This window comes from Lolium perenne, chromosome 5 (genome assembly GCF_019359855.2).
Source record: "Lolium perenne isolate Kyuss_39 chromosome 5, Kyuss_2.0, whole genome shotgun sequence".
NCBI classification, from domain to species: domain Eukaryota; kingdom Viridiplantae; phylum Streptophyta; class Magnoliopsida; order Poales; family Poaceae; genus Lolium; species Lolium perenne.
In genome coordinates, this window is record NC_067248.2 from 142,815,956 (window position 1) to 142,835,920 (window position 19,965).

General features: G+C 44.7%; 2 protein-coding genes and 2 non-coding genes across 4 annotated transcripts; 2 read left to right on the forward strand and 2 right to left on the reverse strand.

Moving 5' to 3' along the window:
* The first annotated feature begins 491 nt into the window (after positions 1-491).
* LOC127304969 (U6 spliceosomal RNA) lies at positions 492-594 on the forward strand. The gene has a single exon (XR_007853632.1). It is a non-coding gene; the product is annotated as a U6 spliceosomal RNA (small nuclear RNA).
* A 1,674-nt stretch (positions 595-2,268) lies between these two features.
* On the forward strand, positions 2,269-2,371 carry LOC127304968 (U6 spliceosomal RNA). The gene has a single exon (XR_007853631.1). It is a non-coding gene; the product is annotated as a U6 spliceosomal RNA (small nuclear RNA).
* A 615-nt stretch (positions 2,372-2,986) lies between these two features.
* LOC127300101 (uncharacterized) lies at positions 2,987-7,547 on the reverse strand. The gene is made up of 3 exons (XM_051330177.2): positions 6,676-7,547; positions 3,790-3,868; positions 2,987-3,296 (listed from the first exon to the last, which is right to left on the reverse strand). The coding sequence occupies exons 1-2, from the start codon at positions 7,486-7,488 to the stop codon at positions 3,821-3,823; spliced, it is 861 nt and encodes a 286-aa protein (XP_051186137.1). The 5' UTR covers positions 7,489-7,547; the 3' UTR covers positions 2,987-3,296; positions 3,790-3,820.
* Positions 7,548-9,015: 1,468 nt separating this feature from the next.
* Positions 9,016-16,186, reverse strand: LOC127300102 (uncharacterized). The gene is made up of 11 exons (XM_051330178.2): positions 16,022-16,186; positions 14,301-14,466; positions 13,945-14,126; positions 12,948-13,850; positions 12,790-12,846; positions 12,215-12,572; positions 11,928-12,127; positions 10,666-10,742; positions 10,015-10,116; positions 9,620-9,815; positions 9,016-9,394 (listed from the first exon to the last, which is right to left on the reverse strand). Exons 2-11 carry the CDS (start codon positions 14,455-14,457, stop codon positions 9,305-9,307), a joined length of 2,322 nt encoding a protein of 773 aa, XP_051186138.1. The 5' UTR covers positions 14,458-14,466; positions 16,022-16,186; the 3' UTR covers positions 9,016-9,304.
* Positions 16,187-19,965: the final 3,779 nt, after the last annotated feature.

Below are 19,965 nucleotides of genomic sequence, written 5' to 3' on the forward strand. Positions count from 1 at the left end.
TTGTGCATTTATCCAATTTTCCCGAAGTTGTTGTAATTTGGTTGAGACATTTTACATTTGTTCAATTTTCCCAAAACTGTTGTAATAATTTGGTTCAGATCATTATTTATGTATTGTAATAATTTGAATAATTATTTGATTAATTATGATACATTGTTGTATGTGTTGCATATCAATTTTCCCAAAAGCCTGCCTTTTACGGGTTCGGAACCCGCATGCGCAGAACAGAGCCCGTAAACCAAAACTCTGTTTTTCAGTTTTCGTTGCGGGCTATGTTCTGCGCCTGCCATTTTCCGGCCCGTAAACACAAGTTCGGTGCACTGAACTCGTATTTTTCGGTTTGCGTTTTTACGGACTTCGCTAGAGATGCTCTAAGGTTGTTGGATTAACATGCTGCAACCATGCACAGTGACATCAAAGGGCAAGGTTTAGAAGGCAAAGATTAGGCACACCAAAGCCACCAAAGCACTGAGAGTGGGGAGCAGGTAGCTGTCCCTTCGGGGGCATTCGATAAAATTGGAACGATACAGAGAAGATTAGCATGACCCTTGCGCAAGAATGACACGCACAAATCGAGAAATGGCACAATTTTTTTTTGAGATTTTGCACGGTGGTCCCTGCCGTAAAGATACGCCCCTGGAGCTCGTTGCAGTCTTTACACATGCACCCTCAGGTTATCCCATCAAAGCCCTTCGCTGTAGTGTTTTCCTATAAACAACCCCTAGCTCTTCGGTTGCTTCAGTGCCTCTCCTGTTCGTTTTATTCCCTTGTATATTTTTCACACCACTGCAGATATATTCGGTTGGTTGCGCAGATTTTTGTACAGTCACCATTGTGTTTTGTAAACTATCCGTTTGCAATGCCAAACTAGCTGTAGCTTGACCATGGTACAATCATCCTGTATGGATAAATCTTTTTGGTATTTGCTAATTCGTTATTACTGTATCTAATACTGACAAACTGGAGTTATTTTTCTTCCATTAAGCCTATTGTTTCCACTTCGGCTCCCCCCTCAGACTACTCATAGTGCAAGTACCGAGCCCCGAGCGTGTGTTACACATGTACGTGTGGGAGACTCTGTAATACCGCCACGCAATGCTTATATACAATAACGGTACGAAGACTGCCGTACTTATGCAGGGCGTACGCTAGCCAGATCCTAGATAGGATCGACAAAATATATGCTACTGGTACACTGAAAATAATTTCCGAATCTTAATCATTGAGCCCCAGCCGCAGGAGGTAGAAGAACTGAAGTCTCAAGTCCTTGTGGTCCTTGCATCACCACCTCCCCCGTTATCTTATTCACCATTCTCTCCATTTCTTTCTTGCTAGTCAGGGGAGGTCGTATATGCTATCTTGGGATTGCTATACCTGGGCTCTCCTGTCTCTCTATCTCTCCGATAAGGAAAGTCAAAGAGAAAATGACAAGCAAGACCGGAATATGCCAAGTGGGTTCAGTTCAGTTGTGTTTAGGGGGAGGCACTACCTATCTTGAGCATATTTGTAGTTTTATACTACATGGTGGATGGTGCTAGTGTATAACTGGCTTAATCTGATCTGATTTTTGGTTACTATTGAGTCACTGATCACCGCAGTCTAGCACGACCCGAGCAATCGCGGGGAGCTCGCACGCTTATGTGGAACACCACATCATTTTCGCCTAATCTGCATCACTATGAGGTGCATATGCAGCGCAGCACCTAACCCCTCAGAATCATGCGATGCAAATGCAGCAGTACCGCCGCACTTCAATTTTCCCAGGGGATGCAAATGTACTATATGCGATGCAAATGCAGTAGTGCCTTACTGGAAAAGGATGCCTGCACGTGCAAAATACATATAGTGCTAACCTTATTACGCGAGTCGAGCAGTTCCTGTCGATTCCACGGTATTTTCGTACAGTATCTTCTTGAGAAACACAATTGGTTTCCAAGCCCATTCCAGTAAATCCTTTGTTCGCTCGCAACGCATTCAGCTCAGTTTTCCCTTTTGATACTCGTCATTCAGGCAGAGTGAATGCAGGGGTTTTCTTGTGTTTTTTGTTGACAGGGAAAACCGATACATATAAGGGTAGAAGTGGTAAGGCCCGCTTCGTTCGGTATCATTCGTTTCCCAGCCAACACACGGCCCGCCAACGAGCACGCGGCCCAGTAGCGTCTGAACCGTAAACAAGCAGTGTAGCGCGGAGCCTAGCGTTTTAGTCCCACCTCGCCAATCCAAGAGCTCCCAGACCGGTTTATAAGTGAGCGCGCGGGGCATGTTGCTGTCCCTTCGGGGACATCCGATAAAATTGGAACGATACAGAGAAGATTAGCATGGCCCCTGCGCAAGGATGACACGCACAAATCGAGAAATGGTCCAAATTTTTTTGAGATTTTGCGCGCCGGTCCCTGCTACGTTACAGATATGCCCCTGGCGCTTGCTGGTGTTTTTACAAATACGCCCTTTGCTTATTCTATCGCACCCCTTCCCTCTTGTACCGTTTTCTTAAAGACGGCTCCTGCTAGGCTCTTTCACGTCCATCAATCTGTCATTGCTAAAATCTTATAATTGCACTTATACCCCTCTACTGTTACTTCTGTCTCCTTGTATATTTTCTTGCCCCCGCAGAAAGGTGCAGTTGGTTGCCCGGATTTTTGCAGTCACCATTGTGTTCTGTAAACCATTCGGCTTGCAATTGCCATAGTTTCACCACAATATCATCTTGTGTAGATAATTTCTTTTTGCAGCTAATACCTGGAATTAGATCTACTGTAGTTTTATTCCATCCATGTAGCCTATAGTTCCAATTCAATTCCAGAGCATGGGTTATACCTACGTTGTGTATATGTGGATGCTGCGTGGCTTGGTTTCTGTAGCTTTCAGTAGTTATTTTGAGGAAGAATCCTTTGCAAGCAATTTTACCAACCTAAAGTTGATCAACTGGGGAGGTGGGAGCCAGGATTAGGAAACATCTGTGGAGAGACAAACCACACAGCCCAGCTTCTCAACAAAGAATCATCGCAATGTCAATAGAGTATCATGTTATACAAGACGAAAAAGATGCAACCCCAGTCTGTTCAATCATATGCTAGATTACGAGGAGGATGACAGCAATGACTCGACAATGAAATTTGCCAGCGCCATCAATTTCCAAATCTGAAGCGGCAAGAACTTCATCTCATCTCATCTCCATCCACGGAGCACATCATCTTTCACCCTTGAGAGCCTATCCGATGGCCCAATAACTCTTGTGCAATGCACCAAGTCCTAACTGGAGACGTTTTGCTCCATTATTCCAGACCATATACACACTGCAAGCAGAGTTAAATTAAATACAAGTCAATACAGGTTGGTTGGTATATACACATAATACACAAGTCATGGCACAACTTGAGGTTCAGGTGTTTCAGGACCAAAGCTCCCATTTCTCACAGCAAGTAGGAAGTGAACTAGTTTAGTTGCAGAACCAGCACAATGCATAAGAGCTTGGAACCTCAATAGTTCCCACAATCCAAAATGCCCCTGGATCTAATTTAGCAAGCCCCACAATGCATAAGAACTTCCCATAGGAAGATGCTTTGAATGGAAGCAAAAAACATATCAAGCAAGTAACTGTGGAAGGTAGATAAGCAGTGTAATCAAGATCATGCAGTCATCCCAGAGTACGGATGTCTCCAGGGCAGAATGAGTCAGCTAACGTAACAAAAGAGTGAACTAAGCAGTAGCAAAAATAGAAGAAACACTTGTAACTAATAAATGAAACCTCAGGATAGACACTGAGACGACTTTTACAAGATTCCCCACCTTGCTGAGTCCGGAAGAAGCTTTGGTCTGTTCATTCCAGTCCCGCTGACCTGTGCCTCAGCAGCATGTTCCGCTTTTCCTAGAAAATAACATGGACAAACGACAAGAGAATCAATTTTAAGATCAGTTGGACAAAGAACAAGAGAATCAAATTAAAAAGCAGTTGAGTAATGGGATGATAGAAAGCACGCATCCAGTAATCCCAAAACTGCCCTGTTACCGAGGCTTAAACTTTTTGATGCAACGGCAGAATAATCTTTCTGGAAAAGCCATTCTAATAACACCATATATGAGAGTGCATGCACTTAACGTTTAAGACCTCAAACGACACAAGACTGCCACCTAAGGCCACGTTTGGTTAATCTGCTTGCCAAGTGGATTGGAGTGGGTTGGAGGGGATTAGGGGGACTTTGACTTAGATGGGATTTAATCCCTTCCAATCCATGTCAATCTCAATCAATCCCAAGGAAACCAGACAGGGACTAAGCTGAGCAAAACTACCACTTTTCTTCCCGATGTTTAACCTGCCTGCACCTCTAGAAGTGGCTCCCACCAATAAGAACACTAGTATTTTTTTCCAGATCGACACACCATGTGTTGACAGTCCCATCATCACCTCTTGCACTCATACATATTTTTCTCTCCTAATTTGTTCATTCAGTTGGCTACTTGGACTGAGGCCTGAAGTAGCTCTGGGTCAAGAAAGAAATGCTGACTTATCCCTCTCTAACGTTTAGGTCCAGATGTAGAGAGCCCAAGGGCTCGACTCATTCGGAACACTGATCATGCCTTTGCAAACCCCAGCTTACCTAGGCTCAAATTCAAATCGGAACTGCCTTACCAATAAATTCTATGGTGCCACCTCACTAGTGCATCGTCAAAAACTGGGTTGCAATTAATATTGGACCTGTTATTTCCCCCACTATTCTTGTCACTTGATGATTTGCCTTGCCATCTTTAGGTGAAAAACTGTGGTGAATGTTGAATAGAAGTTCCACACTTGAACACTAAATAACTACTTTGGAGATGAATATCTTCAATCCAGCAGACAGTACGTGTTCCCCTCCCATGTAAAGCGAAAACATAATTCACATACAGTAATTTACAGAAATATTGTCAGTAGTTAATTTACAAGCCCATACCATGTCTTCCCCTCCAATGTAAAGCTAAACACAATATGGATACATTAAGTTTTTGAAATATTACCGTTACTACAATATTTACAAACCTTAATTCTTGCAAAGGTTTGCCTACCGATGCTGATTCAAATGGATAAAAGTGGAGGCAAATTAGTTGCATATAGAAGAGGGGGGTAGATTAATGAAGCGATGGCGATACTATTTTTGGGTTTGGGACTACACATGTAGCAATTCTGTAAGCCTTATATGAGTGTGGCATTTTGTAGCTTGAGCTAAATGGATCCTGTTTTTTCCAAAATCCGAAAATGGCATTTCAAAGGTTCGAAAAATTAGGACCAAAAATTCTATAGGTAGACAATGATGTACTATACGACTGTGAAAAAAAAGCAATACAAAAGCCTCAGTATTCTGGGCTGTGCAAAATTCACAAATCCATGGATCTGAAAACGTGAACAGTGTAGATTTTGAAACCTCCAACATTTGTCAGAATTTGTCTTTTTTTGTGTAGCCTCTAATATAACGTATTTCATCCTGAAATTTTGCACAGTGGTAAAGTACATCATTGGCTACATTCAGGTTCTTTTTTAGATTTTTTTTAAACTTTAAATGTTGAATTCGAATTTTGTAAAAAATCAGGATATGTGTGTTGCTCGGGCTACACTTTGAGTTTCACTGGCTATGATTACATGGAATTTACTCTAGGCTATGAGTGAACCTTCGATGTTCTCCTAGAAATGCAGTTAGTGTCTAAGTTTGATACTATACTTGATTTGTTTTGCTACCACGATAACACATATATCAAATATGATCTTCAGCCAAAAAATCTAAGATGCAACAAAGAAAGCAGGAAGGATTTGCCACCTTAACCATTCTCACGTCATAAGCCAACACAGATGTTGCATGATTTGTGTCAACTGATCGAGCATAGACAATGCAGACTTGAAAGAAAAAACTTTATATCCCATACAAAATCTACACGGGTGAACCAGTTCCGACACAGTAGATTCCAATTTCGAGGCTCAAAAAAATGACAAGTTCTAAAAAGAAACTCTGACCAACAAGGGACTAGCCCCTGGTTGCATTTTTTCGGGGAATCTATAGCGTGAACGGTGCGCTGAATCTTCCCACGCGGTGTTGCCACTGGCCATCTGATCAGTTGACATGCTGCGCTACGACCTGGCTCAAGGGATGGCTCCTCATGCGTCGCGCATCAGCGCCACCGCACAAACATTCCCGATGTATTCCTGTTCTTTTTCTAAAGAAGAAATTAGCACCCACCTTGCTGAGGCGTGCCCATTTGTATAAGGAAGTTGTTTCTTGCAAATCCATGCAACCCATTTGTATCGATTATAGTCAACATTGGTCTGAACTGACCATTTTCAAGCAAACTTTTACGAGACGTAGCTAAAAACTTGCAATATACTGGCCAGCATGCAAGAACCCCTCCACCTATAATCACAATTTATTCCAAAAATTACTTGTCCACCCATGCATAATTCTTCCATTAGCTGGTCCACACAACAACTCGTAAACGCATTCAATCATGCAATCACTGTATTAACAGCATCATAAACAGGAAATGCAGGATGAGAGAACAACCTGATCGAGCACAACATGTATCTGACTGAACCGTGCAGAATTCTACCACTAGATGATTTATGCAATAACTCTTAAACACATTCAAGCATGGAATCACTTCACTGTGTAAACAGAATCGTAAACATGAAATGCAGGATGAGAAGACAACCTGATCGAGCACGCGGTGATTACTCTTCTCCACCTCCCTTGCTAGCTTCTCCAGGCTCCGGAGCATCCCGGCATACATGCCATCCATCTCCGCCGCCTGCCCGGCCGCAGCGCCAACGAGCTCTTGCAGCCTCCCCAGCCCAAACCCCTCAACCATCGCGTCTGCTGCCTTCTGCTCTCCGATGCTGTGACCATCCCCTCCTTGGGGCGCTTGTGGCGGCAGCAAAGGGAAGGGTGACTGAGGAGCGAAGGTGTGGTACTGGTCCCGGAACCCGGGGCCGACGTTGACGACGGTGAGGGAGGCCGGGACGAGCCGGGATCCGAGGAGGAGGTAGGCGCGGTAGTCGAAGGAGTGGGTGGAGAGGTCGCGGGAGGCGGAGGGGGAGACGAGGATGAAGACGAGCGGGTGGGCGAGGGGCTGTAGGGTTTTGGAGAGGGAGCACGCGAGCGACAGCTCGCGCATGGAGGGGCGGAGAGGGGCGCGGCGGCGGGAGGAGAAGAAACCGAGCGGGGGCGGCGAGGAGGGGGGTAGTGGGTGGTGGCGGCCGAGGGGGCTGGTGAGGGAGGAGGGTTGGGAGAGGGAGGAGTGGCCGGAGACGGTGATGGACATGGGCGGGGCTGAGAGCTCGGCGGCGTGGTCGTCGTAGTCGGAGAGGGAGGGGGGAGGGGCCGGCGGGCGAGCGGCGCGGCCGAATAGGAGGCCGTCGCAGTCGCCCGTGGCAGCCCCGCAGCGGTGGAGGAGCGCCGCAAGGGCGGCGCCGGAGATTGAGAGCTTGACCTCCTCTGCCGCCGGAGCGGTCTCGCCGACGGCCATCGGTGGCGCGGTGAGATCGATGGGGATGTGTAAAGGTCAGTATCCCTAGACTGCACGTCCTCTTCTTCTAGTAGTACCCAACAACTGCATTCAACACCGTATTATTTTACTTTTACTGTTCTACTATTTTACCACGTAAATGTAGTAAAAAAATATGTAATGCGGTAAAAAAAACTTCGATACTCTCATTTTTTTAGGAAACGATGAGAGATTTATTGGAACAGAGAAACATAGAAGGATTATGTTAGGGTTCCAAACTGGTCTAAGAGCATCTCTAGTAGAGCCCTTATTTTTCCGAACCGAAAAAACTGAGTTCAGTCTCCCAAAAAACCAAAAGCGAGCAATTTTTAGCGTGGCGCAGAACAGTACCTGTATTCGGAACCGAAAAACGTCGATTTCAAAAATTGCCGGCAAAGTGATCATCGCAAACAAGCAGTAGAACTGAAATTCAAACATATTTAAGCATAGTTCGGGTTGCTACGATCGATAGATACATTGCATTTGAGGTGGTCGTCGGGCGACCACCTCCAAAACTAACTAATTTCGCCGGCGGCGAGCTACTATACGCGCCGCGGCAGACTACGCCGTCGGCGGCCTACTCAGAGTCGAGGTCGACGACCTCCTGCTTCACGCGGCGGACGGCCGCCTCGTTCTGCGCGGCCTCGTACTCCCGCACAGCACGGACGGCTTCCTCGCGGCGGAAGCGCGCGCGCCTCGGCGGCGGAGATGACGGACACCTGCTGCACCGCCGTCGCCTCCTCCTCGTCGTTGAGGACGAAGTCCCCGTACTGCAGCTGGAGGGTGTGCACCGGAGGCACCTCCTCCTCCTCCTCCTCGTCGCTGCTGTCGGAGGCGGGCCGCCACAGCGCACGGCCGGACGCGGCCGAGGACGACCCCTCGCCGCTATTTGCATAGCGCGCGAGCTTCCCCGATGGCGTCAGACCCCAATTGGTCCAGCGCTCCGCTTCCGAGCGCCTTCGTTGCGGTTCCATTTGCGCCGCTCGGCCTCCGACTGGAAGACGGGGGGGGGGGGGGGGGCGGAGAGTTGCTCCCGCCAATCCGCCCGCGTCCCTTGCCTCCGCTGTTCGCCCCGGCCATGCGGTCGCGGTGGTGGTGGAAAGAGAGGAGAAGCGGCGGCGGCAGCTCGCGATTGCTCGCCGGAATTCCAACCATGCGCGCGACGGAGGGGGCTTTGGCGGCGGAGGGAGTAGGGTTTTGGAACGCAACTCCCCTCCGCGGCCTGTATATATACGGGTCGACGATCCAGTTTCTCGGGCCCCGAACTCCCGATACGGGCCGGCCCACCGATTCGGGTACTGTTCTGCGCCACTTTCGGTCCGAACCCATAAATCCGCCGGAAAAATTCAATTCCGACGAGATTTACGGGCTCTGTTAGAGATGCTCTAAGTCTGAAAACTCTGGTGTAAGAAACAAGCACATCACATCTATTGTTCAGACAAGTGACCTGAAGCTGCTTCAGATGAAAACAAACGAGAAACGACATAGAAAAATGACCATAGGCACACGAGATAAATCAAATATTCTTCCGTAAAGTTGGTATCGCTTCACATTTCAGTTTGGTTTCGAGCAGTATGTTGATGCATTGTCAATTCAGATCCAGAAAGACAAAAGAAAACTAGGCAGATGATGGTTTCTCGATTCAGGAGACAAGGGCTTCTCAATTCAGACAGAAGAGGACCCTCCAAGGTCTCAACAGTTCGATTGCTGGTCACTCATAATCAGCACTTCGGCAGCCTAGATACTAGTATAGATAGTAAGTTCACGGTGTCAATGGAGATTGGAGAAAGCGAGTCGATCAGAGAACAATGGCAGAACAGTAGCATCTCTGTCCAATTGACTTCATCCCAGTATTCACCCAGCCACAGCCTTCCTTGTAGCGCTCCACCTACAATCCATCCCACAAGAAAAAGGTTTTAACCGTCGATCAGCACCAAATTTTGGGAATTACCACACATCAAACAGGGCGAAATCGGGTGATAGAATGACTGAAATCGACGGGTAAACTAGGCAGTAAGTGTGATTCAGATGTATGGTGGTTGGTAGAATCACCCATGCAACATAAGCTGTACCAGCACAACATAATAAGAATATTGCAACTGGGTGGACCTACCACATCCAAGATTGTATCTGCTTCACCTTTGACCCCACCGAAAGTGAATATAGAGCCACCAAGCACAGCTGAAGCATGGTACCCTCGAGTGTAGTTCATTGGTTCGACCACCACCCAAGATGGCATTCTTGGCTCGTAGAACTCAACGGTGGCCGTCATTGCTCCAGCATCACCATCATAACCACCAATTGTGTATCTGGAACAAAAGGCAACATTATTATGCATCATGATGGGCATCAATGCTGCTTTGGGTTCAAATATGACACGATAAAACAGAAGTAAGATTAGATGGGCTGAAACCGTACAAAATTTAAGTTGATCATTGTATTAGATGTCCATATTCTACAACTTTTCTTGGACCATCCTGATCTGTTAAGAAAAAGCTATATACTTACATCTTCTCATCAAGCACTGCTACCGTATGGCAACCTCTTCCTGTACTCATTGCTGGGAGCATTTTCCAATTAGGCTCCCTAGGATCAAGTCTCTCCGCAGAGCTGGTAACAAATACTATAATATTAGCAACAACAGAAAAACCTACATTCTCACTTTGAAGAAATAGTAAGTTCATCTGTTGGCTCAGACCGTGCATCATGTATACTACTCGGTGACTAACTCTAGTACTACTCGGTTACATCATGTATACTCTGAACCGTGCAACACACGTAGTGTTCCTACCCGGAACGTGTACGTATACATACTCGTATACGGAGACGTACGACGTTGTGCCAGACTCGGAGTGCTTATTTCTAACATCATCACCATGAAAGCCAAAAAAGATATAGCCCAATGAATACGGTGAAATGACTCAGTTGATTATAGAATAATTACATAGTGCTTCAGTGTATTAAGGAAAGTGTTTATCTGCTTCCTTAAACTGGGGCCGACAGAGTGATTTGCAATATGCTATGAATTTTCATAATTGCTCTAAGATTTTTGCAGGTTTTGTTGATGTGCTGAACTACATACTTTTGATGTATCGACAGTGCCTACATTATTAAGTAACTGAAACTTGTCAAGAAGCACAAGCAGCAATAGGACATCACCTCAGATACTGAATGCCATTGAAACCTCCAACTGCATAAATAGCACCATTAAGTTCTGCACCTGCTAGAGCAAAGCGCTGAACACCAAGCAACACAAGTTGTTCAGACAAAAGCAATTATCACGATATACAGAAGTCTATAGGCTGGAAGCACATCTTTCCCTGGGGTGACATTATATCATTATATGGACATAAGAAACCATAAAACAAGAATAATTTTTCAGAGTACTACAAAATCATTATCTTCCCAAGAATGGTCCTCAGCTCCTCATTTAGGCAAGCTTTAGATACATCTTATAAAGTAAAACATTATAGAGAAAATCTCTAGTCAGAAGCAAGGAAGTTCTACAAAAATTTAATGCAAATAAACGGTGGAGACAAAGACCTAACAGTTATTTCATAATCCAAGAAGCTAAGTTCTTCATTTTTTTTCTCATGTATAAAAGACTGGCTCTCTGATTAAGCAATGTAAACTTCCTAATTTTGTAAGTCTGTAAGTGCCATGTACAATGGGGAGTGCTTAGAGAGATGCTTATAGAAAAATAAACCTTAGGTGAAAACCGGTTTATTTTTCTAAGCATCTTCCCGAAGCACTTGCATTGTGCGTGCCCTAATGAATTAACAGATATCCTGCTTCTTTCCTTATAAATACTCTGTACCCGAACCCTTTTCAGTTAAGCCAAAACCAACTTAGTGTTTCTGCTAATCCTCACAGGAGATGGAGCGATGGAGTTTGTCAGATTACAATAACAAAGCCTTTAGTCTCAAACAAGTTTTTGCATAGAAAAGGGTGTGCAGATTATGGCAACACATACACACCGAAAAAAGGTGTGGCTTCCCAGAAGCTGGCTGACTAGTACTAGTAAAATTGATAGCTACAAACGGAGGAGATCATCGCATATAGATCAGACTTGTTGTTTTCATATCCTACAGGACTACTCTCTACCATGAAAGTTTTTTATCTGTAACTGCATAGGGTTTTTCAAATATATGCTTGGAATGAGGCTGAAAGATAAATGTCAGTGTTTATGTGCTCTTTGGATTGAAAATTGAGTTACTAACATACTAATTTATCGGTACGCATCCTACGCATTTACTCATACTTGTTCGCAACTATTATTCTCTTTCATATGACATGCTGTCAAATAGCTAGTACGATCCTACTCTGCAGTGTATACAGCAAATAAAATACTAAATTAAACTATTCTGCAATGAAGTTGAATTAAATCAAGGATGATATGTTTAGAAAGTATGTATATGTACCTTTTCTAGCATAGGCTGACTCTTTATCCACTTTCCCTGAGCTGGATCAAACACCTCAACCTCAGAAAAACAGCCAATACCATCTCCACCACCAAATGCATAAATTTTCCCATACAAGCTAACTCCAGCGAGGCTGCCCTTTTCACTAGTCAGCGCTGGGCATGGGATCCAATCATCACGTGTTGGGTCATAACAATCAACTTCAGAGAAAGAATAGATGTGTATATTAGGACATAAATTTCAACCAAGGAGCCCAATGGAAAACAAACACAGAAACAATTGAGTACCTGTATCAAACCAGGAAGCGCCATCACCACCACCAAGAACAAATATTTTGCCATCTAATGCAACAGTGGAGGTATAGGACTTCCCAACAGTCATTTGTTTAAGAGGTGTTAGTATGTCCAAGGAGGGTGAGAAGGAGTCTAATGATGGCAGAAATGAAATGCCATCAAAACCACCAATGAGATAAATGACATCTTCTGAACCCAGACATTCTTCAACAAACTGGTTTAGTGAATCATCTAGAGATAAAGGATCTATTTTCGAGTTCAAATTCTTCACCGTGTTCTTTAGCTCAACAACTCTTTTCAGTAACCTGTCATTCACTCCTTGTAGGTCTTTTACTTCTTTATTGGACTTAACCTGCACTTGAGCAGGTCAACACATTAGGAACCGAATACCAACAAAGCTGAAAGCTGAAAGAGTTCCACATTTCATCTGATCATGATACATAGGCCACTCGTATACACAGGTCACCATGAATTAAAAGCTCTAAGATCATCCTATTATTTCATAAACTTTAATATCCAAAGAACTAGTATAAGATATATAAGGCATTCAAAGATGTTTCAAGATAGACCTGTTTCTTCTCCATCGCCTCTATTCGGTCAGATAGCTCTTTGACCACATCTATCAACTGTAAAAACAAAGTAATATTGAGAAATTTTGAACACAACTAATATCAAACATACAAGAAATAAGGATGGTAGTAACACGTGTTTATATGCCATAACTAACCTTAGCTTCTGAACATGATTCATAGTCCAATCCTTGGAGTAGCAAACATGAATGCCCCCAAGCAAGTTGATCCACTTCGGTATCTAAGTTTTCTGGCAAAGTAGAGTATCCCTCAAGAAATGCACCTTTAATTTCTTGCATGTCCTTGCAGCTATATGGATCGATGACTTCAGTTCCAGCTCCATTGGCATACGAATCAGAACTAAGCTGCTGGACTGATAGAGCCTTGAGTTTCTCTAATACCAACGTGAAGCTAAGCTCAGTATCCAGCTGGGCAGATTGTTGTTGCTGTTGCACTTCAACCTCCTTATTGAACAGTGCATGATCCTCCCACTCTGGGGGTGTCTCTTTGCAATCAAGATCATCGAAGCCATTAGAAGATTCTTTGCTTGAGTTGGCATGCCCGTTGTCAACATCTCCCATTCCAACTCTCTCTACCTCAAACTTGTTCTGCTTTACCATATCTGCATATGACACAAAACCCTTTTCTGTTTTGAGCTGATTGTTCCATCCATCGTCCACATCTCCTGTTCCAACTCCCTCAGTCTCAAACTTGTTCTGCTTTACCATATCTGCATATGACACTAAAACCTTTTCTGATTTGAGCTCATTGTCACCCTCAACTTTTTGCACCCACACAGGAGGTGGTGTTGGTTCCCTCACATGGTCACCACCTGTTTGTGCAACAGGAGGCGTCCAGAACTTGATGGGAGAAGATGAAGGAGTAAACATGGCCATTAAAGCACGTGTTTGCGCATGATCCAATTCAAACCGGAAAAAGTGAGGCTTCTGGGTCTTCTGGCCATAGATACTGGTCAACTTCTGGTAATAATTGCCTATAATAGCATCCCTGAATTTGCTTTCTTCTAGTGGAACACACCACGTTCTGACCCGCATTGCAACCTAGATGAATAGAAGTGTATAATGTGGCTTTTTAGTCATTTTATCAAGGTTGAGCAAGAAGGCGGCATACAATATACAAGAATTAAGGATATACCTGAGCAGGATAGTTTGTCTTCTCGTTTCCATTATGTGTCCATGCATTTGATTCAGGACAGTATTTTCCATTGGCTGCAGCTTCATAGATACCATGCAATCTGCGATCATCATAATTGAACAAGAACAGAGGTAACCCTTCCTTGATGTTCTGTACATAAGAGAGATGTGATCTTGGCAAGCCTGACAAGCAAGTTACATAAGTTAGTGGATGATAACAACAAACTGATTTAGTATCGAAATTATAAGCAGAGAAATAGTGTAGATGCATCAAATGGACAGGTAGGAGTTGCCTCTAAAAAATGATAGGTTGGGCTTATAACAACAACACTATGATCAAGAAATATCTGAACGTACCAAAAAGTTGGCGTGCGTGGCACTCAGCAATGGTACTGTTTGTGCAGCCGAATATTACAGCTCCAAGATCCTGCAGTTGGAGATTTCTTGAAGCAACAGAGAGGTTTGTTGGCCTGCCACTGACAACCTGGCTCCATGAAGATGTCTTCTTGACCATAGTATCAAGCTGAGACCAAAAAGGAGAAATATTAAACAGAGTGCAGTGTGATATGAAGCGATAAAATAAAGCTGTTTAGGCATGAGCATTTTGTAAAGATGAAAGCACCAATCAACTAACACTGTCCCATCTTTTTACTATGCTTCATTAGTTCCAGTAAGGTTCGCCGTGCTGAATATTGTTTAGGTACTATTTGATATATCAAGCGATAATATAAAGTTGCTTAGGCATGACTACTAGTTATGATTCGCAAGAATGAAACATAAGTAAATGCCCTGTCTGCATGCATTAATTTCCTGGGAAGATGGCATATTAAGAGTCGGTAGTTACATGATGAGAAATTGCAGTTACATTTATACGATCAGGTATAATCAAGCATGTAGGTAACTAGCGAAACTTGGTGCGATTCGACATCTCGGTACACACGATTGGTGCAAGTCTCAGTGCTCTCCTACCCCTAAACTGACACAGTAATTATCGAGGCAAAGTAGATTCGTACGATCAGGACACGCAAATATCAAATGGAAGTGAATCCCCTAGCTGCGTGCAGTACTTTCCATGGAAGATGGCATGTTAAGAGCGACTAGTTACATGATGAGAAACTGCAAAAATGAATTTATACGATGAGGATACGCAATCACTCACATAAAATGCATGCTATTTGGCCTTTTACTAGTTGGAATCCCCAAATCTACAACAAAGATAGAGGAATAAATGGAACTGAGCACACATTTGATGCATGCAGCTACGAAAATTTTGATGCGATTCAACATGAAGTAGACACATTTGGTGTAAGCCTCGGAGTCCTGAAAAAGTCACTCCATACTTATATATCCAGGCAAAGCACATGTGTAGGACCAGGTCACGCAATAATTCCAAGGAAATGCATGCGATTTGGGCTTCCACTTCAAATCCCCCGAATTTACAACAAAGATATTGGTAATAAATGGAACTGAACTGTTCATCGAGCATGTATCTACCGAAATTCTACGGAATTCAACATCTCAGTACACACAGTTGCTCCAGGACCCAGTCGTCCCCTCCACCCCTAAACTAACCCCACTTAAACCTGAGACCGCGTGGCGGAATTAATGGCGGAAGCAGACAAGTAGTAGTAGCAGCAGGGGAAGTAACCTGGAACAGGGCAAGAACAGTAATAATGGGAGAGAGAGAGAGATACGGCGACTTTTGCGGTCCGCACCCTGCAGTACCTGCTAATCGAAGGTAACTAACCCCATATTCACACACGCCGAAAATCTAGGGTATCGTTTGCGGGAGGCTAATCCACGAACCGAACGTGGCAGGAAAGTCGCAATTTGGCGGCTCGAATCCTACCTACATTGCGCTGTTGTTGAGTTCAGTGCGCGGAAAACCGGAAACCCTCGCTTGGAGCCGGTACCGAGCGGTAGCAGGAGCAGGCGAGGGCAGCGCGTGTACGGTGGGAGCCGGTTCGGGTGGGAAGACGCGCGATCGGAAGTGGTTCGAGCACGGGAAGATGTTGGTTCCGGGCGAGATTAAAAGTGGGTGATTGAGGGAAGAGAAGGGGGTGACGGTGTTTAATTACCCGGGAGTCGCCAGGACCTGGCGCTGGTTGTTCGAGCCCGGAGCAGCGGAGCGAGGCCCCGTCGCTGTCTGGGCGGCGGCGGCGGCGGCGGTGATCGGCGACGGTGGAGTTGGTTTTCTTGCGGAGGAGGAGGGAGGGGATTGTGGGAAGGAAGGGGGGAGGGTTTATTGAGGGGATGGGGGAAGTGAAATGGAGCGAGCAATGGTGGCTGGTGGGTAGAAAAAGCGGATTCCTTTTTACTCCGCTCCGCTCCGTCCTCGCCGGCCTCCTGTCTCTCTCTCTCTCTCCTTCGCATTCGCCTTTGCATTTACAGGGCGAGCTCTGTCTGGCGACACTCCGCTGCACACGCAAACGCAGTTCCCGTTCCGGGCAAAGAGAGGGAGCGTCCGTCCATGGACCACGTCCGTGTACACCGTATGAGCTACTACTTGGTAGCGGGCCTCAAAAAAAAAAAAAGCTACTACTTGGTAGCTAAGCATCTACTAGTCTACTACTCCCTCCTTCACAGTTTATTAGGCGCGCGCGTACCCCTAGGTCATCAATTTAACCTATATAATTTAAATTATATAATACAAAAATTATATCATTAGAAAATAGAACATCTGAACTTTCTAATGATATAATTTTTATAACATATAACTAATGCTAACTTGACCAAATTTGCAACCTAGGGGTACGCGCGTGCCTTATAAACTGTGAGAGAGGGCCGATGATCGATGTGCTGGACGCGCACACATTTCTGGCTCCTCTTGCTCTTCTCGTGTCTGCTACTCTCACGCGGTTCACTTGGCACGACACGCTCTGCCTATGATTTCGAACGGTAACGTGCCCAGGCTATAGAACAACGAGTGTGTGTGTTGGGTCATCCAGGGAATCTGATCTAGCATGTTTCCCTTCTTCTAGTACTACATGTTTTTCACATGAATGTCACGATATCTACGTCGGAATTTAACGACCAGATTAAGGCTACGTCTACCATTACGGCGGTGGAGATCGATGCTCCCACTTGCGGCCGGCTACAACGTCAGCGCCCATGGCTATACCTCGTGGACGCGCAGTGCCTGACCCAGGAATTGACAAGAGGGGGACCGAACATATAAGATCTATAAAAAAAACTATAATACAAAAATAAGACCCGCAAGATTCAGTTTTCGTGATTCATGAAGAAACATTAGAAACGACTTGAAAAAAAGCTACTAGCATGGACTCCTACCACTTGGCTTGCTCGATTGGGTAAATCTTCCATGAATTTATGAGTGTAAATCTTAGAACAAGTATAACAATGGTTCTAGCTTTGGATAAGATGGTATCATACCATTGAGTTGTGTTTGTGCTAGGAAGACGGGAATGTCGAGCTTGTGCATGCAAATATCTCTTTCTCAACACAGAAAATCATTCGGCCAATCATCGCCTATCTTGTTTCCAAGATCTGTCTTTACGATATTCTTGACCGAGAAAACCGTCTCAACTATGTTGTTGCCAGGGGTAATGTCAATGCTCAAGTGTAATGGGGTGATAAACCAATGAAAAGATATGTCAATGCACAAGTGTAATGGGGTGATAAACCAATGAAAAGATATGTCAATGCGCTAGTGTAATGGGGTGATAAACCAATGAAAAGATGAGATGATGTCTAGTTTGAACCAACTTGAGAGAAGAACTCCGGACTTCTCTTCGTTACATCAATGTATATGTTGAGTTGGTCACTTATTAGATAGCAATCGTGCGAATAGAAATCAACAAAGTACATGCTTGCAAGCTCAACTAGCCAGCGGCGGAGCCACGCTTCGGCCGTGTAGTCATTTGACTACCCAGCGTTTTGGCAATACAAGCTTGAAGTATGTAAAAAAATAATTAAAATTTTAGATAAATACATGTTTTTGACTACACAACTTTAACATGACTACACAAGGTAGGGTTGATGTTCTAGCTCCGCCACTGCAACTAGCTTGTCACGATAATATTTGCTAAATGAGTCTCTAGAATCAAGGCATGCAGTGCACTTTAATAGACAGACATGTTGAATTTTCACCAAATCTATTGTCCATCTCAAGTTCTCAACTATGTTTCTATTAAGCACCTCATTAAAGATTTGAACCTTCTAATGATGCAAACAACCATCTTACCTGAGCTCTTTGGATAACCATTGGCATAAATTTTATCATCCATATTTGGCACTATGACATTTCTTCAACCACAAAGGTTAGTAGCGGCCAGCAAGAGAGACTCCCGTCCATCATCTCTCAATATAGGCTGGGTGTAATTGGTATCTTTATCGAAAAAATACCTTAATTTATGCAATAGACTTTTAACTCGGCCAGCATGGGAGGATGAAACCATCCTTACCGTATGAGCTAGTACTTCGTAGCTAAGAGCGTGTTTGGTAGCTTGCAGACGGTCTGGCCTAGCTGGGGGAGAAGAAATCGACGCATTAGGATTCTTGCATGACCCCCCCCCCCCCAAGTTGGATTCTTGCCCGACCCCCAAGTTGTAGGTAGCGCGAAGCCTAAAGCATCCATGGGCCAAGCCCAACAACAAAATGGGCTCCAATCGTCCAATTCTGCATGCGTGGTGACAAAGGGTTAACTTCGTCAATGCCCATTATGATAGAAATGGTGTTACTGAAAGGAAGAACCAGACTATTATTGAGATGGCAAGAACTATGTTGAGTGAATTCAATTCACCCCATAACTTTTGGGGAGAAGCCATCTCTACAGTTGTCCACTGCTCCAACCGCCTCTTCCTTCGTCCCTACACAATAAAACTCCATACGAGCTTCTCACAGGTAACAAACCTAATGTCATGTACATTCGTGTCTTTGGATGCAAATGTCTTATTAAGAACAATAAAGGGAAGCTCGGTAAATTTGAAACTAGAACTATAGCAGACACATTTGTTGGATATGCGGAGAACTCCCACGCCTATAGATACTACAACAAGTCCACTGGGGCTATTGAAGTATCTTGTGACGTGGTGTTTGATACGTCTCAAACGTATCTATAATGTCTTATGTTCCATGCTACTTTTATGATGATACCCACATGTTTTATACACACTTTATGTCATTATTATGCATTTTCCGGCACTAACCTATTGACGAGATGCCGAAGAGCCAGTTGTTGTTTTCTGCTGTTTTTGGTTTCAGAAATCCTACAAAGGAAATATTCTCGGAATCGGACGAAATCAACGCCCAATATCTTATTTTTCCCGGAAGCTTCCAGAGCACCGAAGAGGGACCAGAGGGGAGCCAAGGGGGCCCCACCCCACATGGCGGCGCGGCCAAGGGGGGGCGCGCCCCCCTAGTGTGTGGGTCCCCCAGGACCCCTCCGACTCCGCCCTTCCGCCTACTTAAAGCCTCCGTCGCGAAAACCCTAAACCAATAAGCCACGATACGGAAAACCTTCCAGAGCCGCCGCCATCGCGAAGCCAAGATTCGGGGGACAGAAGTCTCTGTTCCGACACGCCGCCGGGATGGGGAATTGCCCCCGGAAGCCACCTCCACCGCCATCTTCACCGCCATCGCTGTCTCCATGATGAGGAGGGAGTAGTTCTCCCCCGAGGCTGAGGGCTCTACCGGTAGCTATGTGGTTCATCTCTCTCCCATGTGATCTTTATGTGATCATGAGCTTTGTATCACTATTAATCTATGTGCTACTCTAGTGATGTTATTAAAGTAGTCTGTTCCTCCTCCATGATGTAATGTTGACAGTGTGTGCATCATGTAGTACTTGGCGTAGGTTATGATTGTAATCTCTTGTAGATTATGAAGTTAACTATTACTATTATAGTATTGATGCGATCTATTCCCCCTTTCATAGCTATTGTTGACAGTGTGTATGCTATGTTAGTACTCGGTCTAAATTGCAACGGTCTATTATGCACTCTCGAGGTTACTTTAATATGAACTCCGGATGTTGTGGAGCTTGTTTACTCCGGCTTGAGGT